We start from the raw sequence: 15,319 nt of genomic DNA, 5'->3' as shown, positions 1-15,319 counted from the left end.
ACAGACAATGCGTGCACACAAGTTCTTCACTCCAAGTATGAAGATGACACGAAAAACTGTTAAAGAGGGCAGGAGAAACCCGACACTTCCACAGAAAAAAACATGGAAGTTCAAGTGACAAAAAGAAGATGGAGGATAGAATGACGGTTATTGTTTGGATTTATGGCTGATGAAAAATGAATGAAAGGACAGATCATCGGGGGCCACTGAAGAACCTCCAGAGAACGAGTGAGTAAACGAGTGAGTGAGTAAATGGATGAACAAACAAACAGATCGTCACGGATCCCTGAAGAACCTCCAGAGAACAAGAGAACCAAAGAGTGAATGAGTGAGTGGACGGACGGATACGATGCGATTCATGGCTCACGATATCGAAGATATCGCGATAATTGTTAAAAAAAAATCCTCTCTAATGACTCGCATTATATCAAAGAACACATTTTAAAAGAAAATATATCCCAATTTATTTTTTAGCTTGAACACAATCATAATAAACAATGTGTGCCTTTTTTGTGCAATAAATAATAGACACTTGTGCAAATCAGTAATTCTGTCTTTGACAAGCATTGACACCAATTGGAATTATCTGTAAAATCCAGTGTTAACAATAATAAACATGAACATTAGTACCACTGCTTAGTGCAATTGTTGTAAACAACAGAACAAAAATTAAGTAATTCAAGTAGCTGTCAGACACATTGGTGCCAATCTCTCAACGCGTGGTCTCTATCTTCCTCCGAAGGAACATCTCACCAAAGGATGACGAATATAACGTTTTACAACCTCTTCAAATGAAAGTATAAGATCGATATTTGGTGAGAACCCATCGAGAATCAATCGCAGGACTAAATATCACGATATATTGCAATATTGAGATTTTGGCACACCCCTACTATTTAGTGTTAAATGATAAAAAAAAGAAAAAAGAACAAAATTAAAATAAAAGGGGGCACCCTGGATCTGCAGTAGTATTGGCATGCTTTAAATATCAAAGGTTTGGAGCACATAAAAGAGGCTGGAGCCTTCAGAAACAACGCTATAAACATTTACAACTGGGAACGTCTCATCAGAAAGTCTGTCCCCAATCGGATTCCAAGTCCTTTGATTCTGAGGATCTGCCGAGTCCCAATCAGATACTGTTGTAAAACATTTTTAAAAATGAAAGGAATGTAGGGTTTTTATTTACTTTGTCCTGGGTGGAGAAAGGACGTTAGTCATAGTTGTGTTGTGGGGAAACACTGTCCAGCTGTTCTTCCAGACAGAGTCTTCGGATTCGGAGCAAAAGACAAGAAAAGCAAACAGCAAAACATGTGAGCAAGAGTCAAGGAAATTAAGATTTTTGTGTGTGTGTGGGGGGGGGGGGGGGTGTCTACTAAGGACTGTATAGTGTCCCCCAAAATGAAGACCATATTAAAGGTAAAGTTAAAGTCCTATTAATTGTCACAAGGGCTTCCACGATACGTCGACTAATCGACTATTAAAATAGTCAACGACTAATTTAATAAATCGATTAGTCGTTACTTTATATTATAAGGAGTCAGAGTGTAGTAAAGTTGAAAGATATACTTATGCTAGCTGTTTTGGCCAATTTCTGATTTTTTTTTCAGTTTTTTAGGCTATTTTTGGACTTTAGCTAATATTTCAACTGCATGCTAGCTGTTTTGGCTAATTTAGGCTTTTTTCAGTTTTAGGCTAATTTGGCACTTAACTAATATTTTAACTGTCCATCATCGAAATGGTTTTCAGCTATTAGCTTCAGCGATTTTTAGCTATCAATTTCAGTATCTTCAGCTATCAGCACTAACATCTTTGGCGGCAAAATTCAGCTTTCGGAATTCACACTAGCATTATTGTACGTAATGCTATACATCTAGTTTTTAGTTGGTTTAAAGCCAAAGACGGTTTAGATGTGTGCTTTGCATCCAGTTTGCACCTGACCTAATTGGAAAATATATTTGATTATTAGTCGACTATTAAAATAAGCACTAGTTGTCACACACCTATGTGACAACTGTGATTGAAATTTGTTCTCCGCAAATGACACCCCCCGGGGGAGCGGTGAGCTGCAGACACAGCCGTGCTCAAGAACCATTTGGTGGCATAACCTCCAAATTTAAGCCTTTAAACCTGAGAGTCAAGGAAAGTCTTGGTAAGACTCGGCCTGGATTTGAACTCACGACCCTCCAGGCTGAGGACGGACACTCTACCACTGAGCAATGAGCTGAACCTTACAAAAAAGGTCCCAACAATGCCCAAAAGAACAGATGCTCACACTGGAGAAAGTACCCACACTTACACCGCCTACCACCCAGAATGATCACTACTACAGTCCTCAGAGCCAGAATGACTCAGACTGATTGATAAGCTGGTAGTGGGAGTGCAATGTGTTCAGTGTCACCGTCTGTGTGTGAATCTCATCACTACAATGTTTGTGCAGAGACAACGATAACAGCTGTAGCCCACGCTGGCTTCATAGAAGCGCATCAATCAGCTCTGAACTTCTGACGAGCATCAAAGACTACCAGGAAAAATAACCTCAACACACCCTTATAAAACACACTCGCACCCTGCACTTACCCACACACACCATTCTCACAACTACCGCACCCACACTCACAAGTGTGCGCACACGCTAACACACACAATTACATAAGCGCCATAGGAGTTTGGAAGAGAAGAAGCAAAAATCGGAGTGGGAGGCCAAGCACCTGGATGAACAGATTATGGTCTAAACCCCACCAGAGACACACAGATGATCTGCTGCAAACTTTCATTTTTCTTCTCCGTGTAGTCTCTGGGCCTCTCCTTGCCTGAAGAGAACCGTTAACCTCAGTTACCTCACCTCACACACGCAGAGAAAAAAAAAATTCTTCCATTCCAGTTTTTGGCAAAAAGCGAGAAGCTTCTGCCTTTCTCTTTTCTGTGGCTTTTCACAGCAAAGGTATCCTGCTTTCCTTAACGTGCTCTGCAGTCACATAAAAGCTGCGTGGACATCAGACACCACTCCGCCTGTTTCAGTGTTCGTGAGCTCCGGCTCTGCTCAGTCACAGGACAGAAACGGAGTTCTCAGGACTGCAGAAAACATTCAGCAGAAATGTAGCACACGACCAGATCCTCGACATGTTTGTCATTCCCAAACAAAAACAGGATTTTTCATGAGTCAAAGTACTTTCCTCACCTCCTGGTCTGCACAACCAATGACTAAGATATACCCATGCATAACCATGAAGCTCTCACACCCTCTTGTGGCAGAACGACAGAACTACAGGTAGTGTTCCCAGCATCCTTCAGCTGAGAGACTTGAGGAGTGAAAGGCAGGCAAAGGTCGATCCAGAACGGACGGTTCTCCACCAGAATCCCCTCTTCACAGAGGACAAAGAAAAATGTGAATAAAAGAAACCACATGTAGGACCAGAACTCATGCTTATGATGTATTTCTCACAATAGAATTAAACTTCTCACAACGTTTAGTCATTTGGGCACAACCTAGTGTCAATTTTCACGTTCACTTCATCCAATAGCAAATTACTTTGGACACAAACCGATTGATGAAGTGCAAATCTCTACAAAATTATCCCTTTTGACTTGCTTTGATCATTATTAAGTTGTTTTATCATGTCTGTCAAAATTATCTTAACTTGTCCACGTGGATTAGTCATTGATTGTATCTTTATACATGTGTGTCTATTTTAAATATCATTGTTATTATGTTTCCAAGAAAGTGTCCATAAACTTTTTTAAGGAGAACCTCATTAAACACAGATGAAAAGAGAACTATTACTGTAGTAGCAACCAGTGATAATGTTGTGAACTTCCACCACTCTGCTGCAGAACATGACAGGATACTTGTGGAGTAACTTCCTCCCTTCTGTCCATTTCTAAATCCAAAGGAGGAGTTTTCCTCTTCCTGAAATCAGGATTCAGTTCTGAGGAAAAGACTTTTCTCGGTGCATTGATAGAGCTGATATTTACTGTAATATAGATGAAAATATGTGGTCTGACAGACGGAAGCCTCTAGCTGTCCATGATTGATTTGACCAACTGTCTGTTTTACAGTATGTTCAGTTTCAAAACTACTTCAAATAGGTTTACTGAGCCAAAGGTAGTTTAGTTTTGTTATTTTTTTCCATTTGCACAATGCTGTAAACCCAGGGGTGTCAAACTCAATCGCACCAGGGACCAAAATCCAAAATACACCTTCGGTCACAAGCTGAACAGGATAAACATTTATTAAACACTCTAAAACTACATTTTTAAAACTTAAAAAATGTACCTTTTCGACAGAATTATGAACTACACATATAGCATTACCTGAGATAATGCTAGTGTGAATCCTGTAAGCTGAATTTTGCCGCTGAAGATGCTAGTGCTGATAGCTGAAGATGTTAAAATCGCTGAAGCTGTTAGCCAGCTAAAATATTAGCCAAATGCCAAATTAGCCTAAAAAAAAAACAAAAAAAAAACTTAGGTTAGCCAAAATAGCTAGCATGTAGCTGAAAAATAGCTAAACTTCAAAATAGCTTAAAAAACTGCAAGAGCCTAAATTAGCTAAAACAGCTAGCATGTAGATGAAATATTAGCTAAACTCCAAAATAGCCTAAAAAATCTTAGTAACTGCCAAAATAGCCCAAAAAGCGAACAGAAAACCAATTTTTATAAACTGAATAATAAAAAGGCAGAAATCAACTTAAACCTTAAATAACTTTCAACATTTTACTCTCCATAAAAATATATTTTGTTAAAATCATACAAGTTAGAAATAAGTGCACGATAACATCATTAATAACAGTAGAATAAAACGATCTGGAGGGTTACCAAGAGGGCCGAATCCGGCCCCCGGGCCTTGACTTTGACACATATCCTAAAACATTTTGTAATTGAAGATGCTGTAACATGGTCATGACTTTAGTTATTCGTCTACATTTGTAAGGAGGAACTTACTCCATTGGGACCCGAAACTGGACGGTGTCCGGAGGCTGCTCCTTTCCCGGCCTCACCAGGGTCAGAAACCAGTTGGGTCTGAATATCCTCAGTTGGGGGTTCCCCAGCTGATAAATAGGAAAACTGAGAAGAGAGAAGAAGCTTACGTTAACACGTTCTGATGTCCACTCCCAGCCTGGATGATGAGCGGAAGAACTCATCTGGGCTTTGAAAAGCCAACAGTGAGACACAACCTGAACTCTGGTGAAGGTTTGAGCCATCATTCAAAGACGACCAACATCGACACCAAAAACATGATCATAGTCTGATTTCTTAACTATCAGAACTATTAGATTGTTCTAGAGCTCTTGAAAATGTCGAGAACATCTTTTAACATCTTCTTAAAGTGAAACGTTAAATTTTATCTGCGTTAATGAAAGTGTTTCTGGTTCTGTAAACCTGTTAAAGACAGATTCAAACATTCTGCTTTGTACAATATTATAAAAAACAAAATTAGATTTTAATGTTTCTGTGAATAGTGTTTCTCTTCCCTCTGAGAACCTCCACCTTAACATGGTGGAGGGGTTTAGAGCCCGAGTGACCCATAACCCTAGGCATGTCTACATTAAAAGTGGGTCATCTGGACCCCACACGACAGCGCACTGAACTGTTTTTTTTCCCCAAGGATTTTTTTATTTTTACTGGTGTCCGTAGCAGTCATGAAATCCTGTCCGCCTTTGTTATGGGAGGGATCGCACATAAATATTAGGGTCGGGTCACCTGGACCCCATAAGAGAGCACAAGAGCTGAAGCTAAGCTGTTGCCCCTGGTGGGGCAAACAGGTCCAAAAGTAACAACCTGGACAAAGAGCGGTTCAGAAACGAGCAAGATTCAGATTTGAGCCACTCAGCCCCCCTCTAAAGCCAGACCTGGGCTTGAGGTTAACAGGCAAGCACCTGAGGCTCCTCCCACAGGCGCCAGTCGGGTCCAGCCAAAGTGAGGGCGTGGGATCACTCACGTGAGCTCTGGTCCCCAAAACCGGAAATAGCAGGCAGCAGCAAGAGGTCCTTCGAAACACCCACAGAGGGAGAGGGTTGATCAGCCCGCCGGCCTGCTCCGATCTGTGGGTGTTGAGAAGGACCCATTCCCGCCGACTACCACCGTGACTGGTATCTAGCGCTCGGAGTGGAGCTCCATGCTAAAGGCGCAGTCAGAGGAGGTGCTGCACAGAGGAAGCGATCAGTTCTGGAAAACTTTTTTTTTTTTTTTTTTAGGGATAAGTCTTTCCAAAAAATTCTATCACTCCACTATTCTTCATCAATTTTTATTTAGTTCTCTATGCCACTGTTTGATGCAGTGCAATTCAGGTGCGGGGGAGCGGGAGAGATTTGAGATTCCACGAAGCTTGTTCCTGCTCCTGTTCTTGGTAGTGGACCTCGGACCCCCCCGACCACGCCGTCCCAGTTCAATCTGGATGAAGCCCATCTGTTACACTATTCAAATATGTAGTTGTAGAGTTAGATAAGATAATTCTTCTTCCTGGAACATCGTCTATCCGTCCTGGAAGAGAATGCCTCCTTGATGTGGATATCACTGAGGCTTCTTCTTTTTCCTGAAATCTGTTTTTTTTTTTTTTTTTTAATAGTTCTTCCTTACTGAGAGGGGGGGTCAAAGGACAGGGATAACCCCTTTAATTTAGTGAGTTTAGTTTAGAAACCAGTTTTTGGTTGAAATATTGGGCTAAATAAATAAAACTGAATTGAATTGACGCATATTTAGACTTTGTTGTGTTAATTATCAGGAATATTTGTTTAAGAAAGTGGGAAAATGTGAGGTTTTCACCAGATATTATTCACAATCTAAGTTCAAAGTGGCTGATAAGAAAACTGAAGATCCAGCATCTTAACAATCTGTTTTTTTGTATGTTTTCTTTTTGTATCAAGTCTGGATGAAAGTTGATCGTTATATTTAGCAGCATTTAAATGCTTTATTTACACACAAATCTTTGAGATGTGAACAAAGTCCTTACATCTGATTTGTTCATAAATGAGGTTTTGTGTTCACGTATCAGGAGACTGGTGCATACTTTTTAATTACTTATATGTTTAATCAGTTTTAAGATGGTGTCATTTTAAGCTGTAGGCATGTAAATTGTATTTTACATTGTTTTTTACAATTGTAAGTGCACGCAATCATGCATAAAATGTATTGTATGAGCTACAAATCAAGAATTACACACAATCAGATGAGACTATTTTCTCTATATAGACTTTATCTGCTGTTCCCAAACTTTTCCACGTTGTTCCGGTGGAGCTGCCAGTTGACTGTGGAATATTTAGGAGCAAGGACATTTCACAATTGGATTTGTTTGCATCCTATGACAGTTCCGTGCTGGAACTCACTTGAGCTCCTGAGAGCGGCTCATTCTTTCAAAAACGTTTGAAAAAGCAGTCTGCTTGACCGAGGACTGGATTTGATACACCTGTGGTCAGGCCAGGTGTTTAGGACAACTGATTCTGATCATTTGAATGGGTGAGCCAATACTTCTGGTAAAGAACACTGTCCATTCTAAACCCAGGTCTGGCTGTTATAAAAGTAGAGCCAAGCGACCCAAGCGGGGTTCTGCTGGGGCCAAACTTCATTTCCTCCATTTCTGGACCCACACACCTTTACCTGTGGTGTCACAACCTCTTTCAGCTGCACTTTAGCTCATTAATAAACTCCAAATCTCATCAGTGTGATCATTTTAAGATACAGCTGCCTGCTTTTTCCTTTGCAGCATCAAATCTGTCCTCAGGTTTTGTTGACCTGTTACCATGGTGATGCTATTATTATAACTTTATTGATGACGACTTTCATCTGTCCGTGACATCCAATGGGGAGATCTTCTGTGATGATTTCAACACATAAGTCGGAGCTTCGCAGCTGAACTCATTGATGAATGAAGCCCGAGACGTGAACGCGCATTGTTTTTAGCATAGCTGCTAATGCTAGCTGTTTCACTGCCGAGAGGTTTGACAGAGAAGAGCTCGCTATACAACTTTAACCTTAACGAAATCATAACTGAAGACGTGGAGTCCCGAATCATCACAGCAACTTTGAACTGATTAGCCTAAAGTCCACTAAAACATGCGCTAAAGTCCGCTAACAAACACGCGCTAAAGCTAAAACAACCGGAAGCGTGCAGAGACCAGGCGCGTTCCCGGCTACAGTCCGGCGGAAAGTCGATACTTACAAAATGTTTTTCATCGTCATCGTTAGAGCGGCTCGTTTGCAGCTACAGCCGCCAGTCCAAACATTTGACTTCTTTCAAGGTTGCCAGCACGTGCAGACATATACTTCCGGTAACGATTTAACAGTGCGCATGCGCAAAGCCTGCCATAGCGCACAGCTGCAACTACTCCTGGCTGCGCGGAATCGTCACGGGTGAAAACAAACACGTGTCCATTAGTGAGTTGAAATGGTGACACGCACGCGACGTTTATTTTTATTTATTTATTTTTTTACTCTTGTGATCAATAGATGAATGAATGCGATTCATTTTCTCACCAGCAGATGGCGACCTCGCGCCACTGGTGGATCCTATTGGAGGAAGTACCTGTCTCCTCCCGTAGACTCCTATAGAGAAATAAACAGCTGTTACTCAGTCATTCTGTTGGCCAGAATAACCATTCTTGCTCTGAAGTAGTTTTAATACCTTCTTGATAATCCTTTTTTTCTGTAGTTCAAGTTATTCAAGTTATAAACTAACCAGTCAGACAATCAGATGCCTCAGTAAAAGAAGGTGGTCTCATGTAGACCATTTAAAGCGTTTGACAGATTTTGCGTAGCCTCTCAGCCACCAAGGCCAGGGGGGCCCCATATGGTTTAAAAGTAGGCAGAAAATGAGGGCCCCGATCGGGTTTGTCCGCAGTTTCTGTGGTGGCCCCACCTGTGCCCACATTGACTTGAGTGGGGGTTTGGTGGGATTTAGCTTGTTACGCTAGGCAGCTGCCCAGTGGACAGCGTAGCGTGCTAGCGGGCTCCACTGTAGCAAGCTAGCAAGCTCTTCTGTAACGAGCTAGCAAGCTCCTCTGTTGCATCCGCTCCTCTGTATCAAGATAGTGAGCTCTACTGTAGCATGCTTGTGTGCTCCCCTACAGTGATCAAGCGAGCTCTGCTGTAGCGAGCTCCTCTGTATTGAGCTAGTGAGCTCCGCTGTAGCAAGCTAGCATGCTCCTCTATATATAGCTAGCGAGCTTCACTGTAGTGAGCTAGTGAGCTTCGCAGTAGCATAGCAAGCCAGCCGCCTGACTGAGTGTCCACTTAAGCCAACGTGGGGCCAGCATGGAAACTGGACAAACCCATTTGAGACCCACATTTTCTGCCCACTTCTAAACCACATGGGGGCCCACATGGCTTTGCTGGCTGGGCTACTTTCAGTAGAAGAGGCGTGGCCTTCCAACAAGCCTGATTAGAGGAAGTGGTTGCCATAGAAACTATGTCACAGACTGACTTGGACCCGTCACTCCTTACTGAGTAAATTTAGTTCCAACATGGCGGCGTATGTGTTTCAAAAGAACAGCGGCTGAGTTGACTTTAAATCATTGAAAGCTGAATGGTGACATCACACTTGCTCGGTCCAGTTCTCTGATACAGTCAATTGTCCCCTGGCAGCTGAGATCCAAGCCTGAGTGGTTTGGACGCCCTGGTTCCTGATTAAAGTTCAGCATTTGGATGAAGTCTCGACATCCTGTGGGTCGTGAGGCGGTTTAGGTTTTTGCCTCATGATTAAAGTTTTCTCTTCTTTTTTGTGGTTTTGGAATCAGTTCATCTAAAAGCGTCCTTGACCCAATGAACAGTTCAGTCTGTTCATTTATAAAAGTTCATTGTTTTGTTTTGCAGCCGTGCATCTGCTGCTCAGATTCAAGACATCTCCTGGATAAACAAGAACCTTCATTTACCTCTTATTTTATCTAGTTTTTCCAGAGAAAGGAAAGTTCCGGTTTATAGAAGGCTCATAAAATAAAGTGTTAAGGTTTGGCTCAAATGATTATAATTCTTATGTAATAAAACTGAAAACTGGAGACTCTGGAAGTTTGGTGTAAACGGTGAAGTATCTCAAGATTGTTTGTCACGGTGTCTAATTATCATTGATTGGATCAATAAGTCTCATTATTTAGCCTGTCATCATAAATTCTGTGTATTTTTTGTCATATTGACAATAATTTTCTGAAAAAAATTCTATTTGCTTTCGGGCAAAAGTGTGATTATATTCAAAGAGGGGAATTTTCCTGCATCAGTCCTGAACAGCTGATTCTACACCGCGGGTTTCCGTTCATCAGGGACGATCAGTCTGCCTCAGTGCAGACTTACTAGATCATCCGGGCCCATACCATCACACCCCCTCAACACGTTAAAGAGGTCATCATGCAGCGCTCTAAGAGTTGATTAAATCCAGCTAAAATGGACCTGCAGTCTCTAGACAAATATGTGTTCTCCTGCTGTTTTCCACTCTGCCGTTCCAGTTCATGTTTGATCCTGAATGCGACTGAGCTCCTTTAGAGACCCTGAAGTGAAACCGCTTTGATGAAGTAAACCTCTATTATTATATTTTATTGCTTTTTCCAGATGTGTTGCTCGTGGTCCAAAGATCTCATTCCATTTTGAAATTACATTTTTGCAGTTTTTTATGGAAGTTTTGTGGACTTCATGTTTTAGTGAATCACTCCTTACGTGAGTCCACATCGCTCCATCACGTGCACATGTCTGTCATGTTTGCATGTGACACATATGCAATCACAAACGAGTGTCTGAGACTCCCAGCTTTCTGCTGGGGGGGTTGGAGTCATGCACGTTCAAGATGTCAACCTAGCCTCATGAAAAGCGTCCCTTCTGCCGTCATCCCTGACGGTGACGTAAAAACTCACAAAGACACGTGAAACACAGAGAACGTGAAGACCTGCGTCAGCACAGAGGAAGAACCATCTGTGGATGAAGGAACATTTTCACAGCTGAAGCAAACCGACGGAAACTGTGGGACCGTCCCGCCAAGTTTAAGCACGGCGGCCCAACGGAAACTTTCCCCTGTAACTCTCAGACGCTGTCGGTGTTAAATATCCTGGAAAAGTATGAAAGGAAGCAGTAAATTGAAGATCCAGACATGATGGTAGAACTTGTCAGCTCGAGGTAATGTATCAGCATGTAACAAGATTTGCTGCCGCGGCAAAAATTCTGTTCTGAGAAGAAATAAAGACGCAAGTAAAACAAAAATCTGCACAAAAAACCCTGAAAGGCTTTAAAGAGAAAAGAGACGGAGAAACGACAAGTTTAACCTGTAGGATGTGTACAGTACACACAAAGATGTGAGTCTGTGTGTGTGGGTGCGTGGTTGTGTGTTTGTTTGTCTGCATGTATTTTGTTGCGTGTGAGTGCCGGGGGTATGTGGTTGTTTGTGTGTGTTGTTGTGCATGTCTTTGTGTATGTGATTCTGTATGTAGGTGTGTGTGTCTTTGTGTGTCTGTGCATGTGGTTCGGTGTGTGATTGTGTGTGTGCGTCTATGTATGGTGTTGTGTGTGGTTGTGTGTGTCCATGCATGTGGGGGTGTGATTGTGTGTGTGTGTGTCTGCGCGTTTGGTTTGTTTGTTTGTGAGGGTGTGTGTGTGTGTGTGTGGTCATGTATGTCCGTGACTGTTTGTGATTGTGTGTCTGTTAGCTAATATTTAAGCTACATGCTAACTATTTTGGCTAATTCAGACATTTTTCCAGTTTTTTGGGGGCTATTTTGAAGCATTTTTTTCAGCTACATGCTAGCTGTTTTGGCTAACGTAGGTATTTTTTTAGGCTAATTTGATATTTAGCTAACATTTTAGCTGGATATCAGCTTCAGCGTTTTCAGCTATTGGCTACAGTGTTTTAAGCTATCAACTTCAGCAGTCAAATTCAGCTTAAAGCATTCACACTAGTATTATCACAGGTGATGATATATATCTAGTTCATAATTATATTAAAAAGTTACAGTTTTAAAATTTAAAAAATCTAGTCTTAGAGTGTTCAATAAATATTTATCCTGTTTGGCCCACGACATAAGGTGTGTTTTGGATTTTGGCCCCCTGTGCGATTGAGTTTGACACCCCTGCTATAAGATCACGGAATACACAGTTTGACCAACGGAGGCAAATTGGGAAAAATGTAAACTTTATTGCAACTTTGTCTTTCTACATTCTTGATTCACATACAACAGTCATGGAGATAATCCCAAACCCCTAAATCCAGACAGTCTACCCAGATTTGACGAGGCTTGTTAGTAAGACACATGGCAAAGAAGCTCAGTTGACAGAAGAAAGGAATAGCAAATCAAGCATTTTATAAAACGTACCACAGCAATTCTTAAAAGCCTCAATGTGGAAGCTAGGAAAGCTCCGTTCGTGGTTCTGGAAGATCACAGCTCACCCGCTAGACATTCTGCTCTAAGAGATTAAGACATCAATGTGATCACCACATTCTGACATAAGACATTCAGTAACCTGATTAGCTTCATTCCACCTGAAAGTAAACATGTTCAATCAGCTACTGCGGCGGTTGAATCATGGAAGACACGTCTCCTGGCCCGTTAAGAACACCAGAAACACACAAAAGACAGTGAAAAGTCATGTAAAGAAAAGGCTCCTTATGGTTAGAATTAAGAATAAGGTTAAAGCAGACATCAAATAACATCATGTTCTACCAAACCACCAACAAAGAAGAGCTCAAAGTGAAGGTCAAGTTAGATGGCCACTCGGCAGATTTCCCTGCCGCACGTTCTCATGTCTTCCTGATTATTCACAGCTTTTGTCAACTTCTCTGTGGGAATTAGGGTTTAATATTAAACATTTAGTTGAAAACTGTCTTCATGCTAAAAGCACAAGACCCAAAAATATCTCAAAAATATCTAAAATAAAAAAAGTCTCCAAATTCTTTAGGCACTTAGGTCAGGGGTCGGCAACCTTTAACAGTAAAAGAGCCATTTGGACTGGATTTCTACTGATCAGAACCTAGAAGGACCCACATAGTCTTACTTTAGTCTTTAAGAAATTTGGTTTTGCATTTATGACCTTATTTTTTTTAATAATAAATATAAATTATGTCTATTTTTTTGGCACAAACAAGAGCTAAAATATAAACAGAACCCAGTATCTCTTAAAATGTTATATATTTTTTCTACTTAAAAAAAAAAAAAAAAAGATAATCTGTACCAAACAAGATCATCTCGGTGCAGCTGGTAACCAATGCTGTGCAGCATAAGATAATATGTGCTTTAAACTCATAAAAGATCAAACTTTTACCAAAGTTTTGCTTTGAAGATAAAATCTGTGCATTAAAAGAGTTGAGCAAACAAAACGTCTTCAGGTCAACAGGGATGTAAAAACCTACAGTTTGTGATCTATGTGCACCTCAACCATTAATTTATACATTTTATTAAATGGACAGCATTTCTAAAACCTAAATTTAACAAATGCCAATTCAGTCATCCTTATTTTTTAATGCTATTTTATTTTACTTAGTTTTTGTTCTTTTCTCCCTCTTTGTCCTCAGCAGTCTTACACGGCTGGGTTTTGTTATTTTAGTTTAGGGTTGGAGCGCAGTAGTCTTAGTTTGTTGGCTTTGTTTATTTGTTTTACTTTAGGTAGTTTTGGTTAGGCAGCCCTTAGCAGGGAGCTGCAGACTCCGATGGTCAACTGACTTATTTTATTTTTTGCCAAAAAGCCGCCATGGAAAGATACAAGAGCCACAGGTTGCAGACCCCTGACTTAGGTCAACATGAACACTGATATGATTTTGGTTCAGACTGACTTTACTTCATATTTCAAAGGAAGATATGCTACATACCCAATGTTGCCCTTTTCCCCCTAATATGAACCAATTTGTTTGATCTCGTATTGATCTCTAAAGATTTCTTCACGTGAACTCCTCAGAGATAAAGAAACCTTTTAACATGTGTGACGATTGTTTAAGAAAAATGGAGCTCTGCTACAGCAGACTAACATTAAGGCAAAAGCCTGGCCTCTGGTTGGTCTGGTGTGTCCAACACATCAGCTGAAGATTTCTAGGAAAATGCGTTAAGGCCTTGATGGCATGAAATAGATTAAGGCTTTGAAACAATGACATTCAGAAACCATCAACTCTGGCCTGGTCATTTCAAGTTAAAGCAAAAAAAAAAACTCTAAGAGTGAGCAAGACTTGTGTTTTCATGGTATCTCCATGTGCAGGTTTCTTTGTCTAAAGATCTTCGCAGAAAGTTTTGGCCTAAAAAAACAACTTTCTTTTTCTTCATTTCAACATTTGGTCTTTGTGAGTTAATCAGACTGTTTTAGCCAACAGGTCTTTGTTCCTCCCAATCACTGGGTAGCAGCAACTAAAATGTTAAAGACTGTAGAAAAGCTGTACGTAAACACACATTTTTTTTTAGAAACTATACAAAAAAGCCCAGAACCAAAACAACAAAGAGGTAAGTCCGATGAACACATTGTTTCTGTAAAGGAGGAAAATGCAAAAAAATAAAGCAACAAAAACAAATTTGATCTATAAAGTGCAAGTAAACATTTTTTACATATCACCTCAAGGCAGGGCTTGACACAGATCAATGGTCTCTAGTGGAAAAGTGCATGTTGACAAGACCATAAGTCCTTTTTAAAAGAAGTAACGTAATTGAAACAGTAACTGGATAAGGAAGGTGATGCCGCCAGTTGGCTCAGCTCCTCCGAAAGAAAACAGCAACGTGCTCCAGAGGAACAGGGTAGTCCTGCAGAAACGTCCCGCCGTCAAACACCTGTGCACTCCGACTGTCCTGCCACTGGAACCCTCCGTCAGGTAAATAAATATCCCTCTGCACAGCCCCTTTCTCCACCACCGGGGCCACCAGGACCTGGAGACACACAAAAGTCAGTTCTGGCTTCTTGGGGTCTTTCCTCCGACAGAAATTCACCAGGGCAACAAAACTGATTAACTGCGTAAAGATCCATCCATGGAAAACACTGAATGAGTTAGGTGGGCTGTTCTGATCACATTTACCAAATATCTTCTAATGGTACCCCTGACAGTTATTCCAAAAATGTGTCAGCCAAGCAGGCATCTATTAGAGACCGGCATCTATTGGACACTGGCATCCATGGGAGACCAGCATCTATTAGAGACCAGCGTTTATTGGAGATCAGCGTCTATAAGAGACCGGCGTTTATTAGAGATCAGCATTTATTGGTGATCGACGTCTATTAGAGACCAGTGTTTATTGGGGTCCGGTGTTTATTAGAGACTGGGGTCTATAAGAGACCGGCGTTTATTGGAGACCAGCATCTAATAGAGACCAGCGTTTATTGGAGACCGGCGTCTATTAGAAACTGACTTCTATTGGAGACTGGCGTCTATAAGAGACCGGCGTTT

At 41.1% G+C, this 15,319-nt stretch overlaps 2 protein-coding genes across 2 annotated transcripts in view; both read right to left on the bottom strand.

Annotated features, from left to right (window-relative positions):
- The window catches only part of mrpl23 (mitochondrial ribosomal protein L23), a 49,687-nt gene extending 41,381 nt beyond the window's left edge, over nucleotides 1–8,306 (bottom strand). Inside the window, exons 1-2 of the mRNA XM_024280717.2 lie at nucleotides 8,156–8,306; nucleotides 4,942–5,064 (exon numbers count right to left, since the gene is read on the bottom strand). Of these exons, the coding sequence (XP_024136485.1) occupies nucleotides 4,942–5,064; nucleotides 8,156–8,175 (143 nt within the window). The 5' untranslated portion in view covers nucleotides 8,176–8,306. The remainder of the gene's footprint in view (nucleotides 1–4,941; nucleotides 5,065–8,155) is intronic.
- Nucleotides 8,307–14,203: 5,897 nt separating this feature from the next.
- The window catches only part of si:ch211-236l14.4 (SITS-binding protein), a 20,577-nt gene continuing 19,461 nt past the window's right edge, over nucleotides 14,204–15,319 (bottom strand). The window contains exon 10 of the mRNA XM_024282805.2: nucleotides 14,204–14,804. Coding sequence (XP_024138573.1) covers nucleotides 14,631–14,804 — 174 coding nt within the window. The 3' untranslated portion in view covers nucleotides 14,204–14,630. The remainder of the gene's footprint in view (nucleotides 14,805–15,319) is intronic.

Source organism: Oryzias melastigma, linkage group LG6 (genome assembly GCF_002922805.2).
Source record: "Oryzias melastigma strain HK-1 linkage group LG6, ASM292280v2, whole genome shotgun sequence".
Classification (NCBI taxonomy): Eukaryota; Metazoa; Chordata; class Actinopteri; order Beloniformes; family Adrianichthyidae; genus Oryzias; species Oryzias melastigma.
This window is presented reverse-complemented; position numbering and strand designations above follow the sequence as displayed.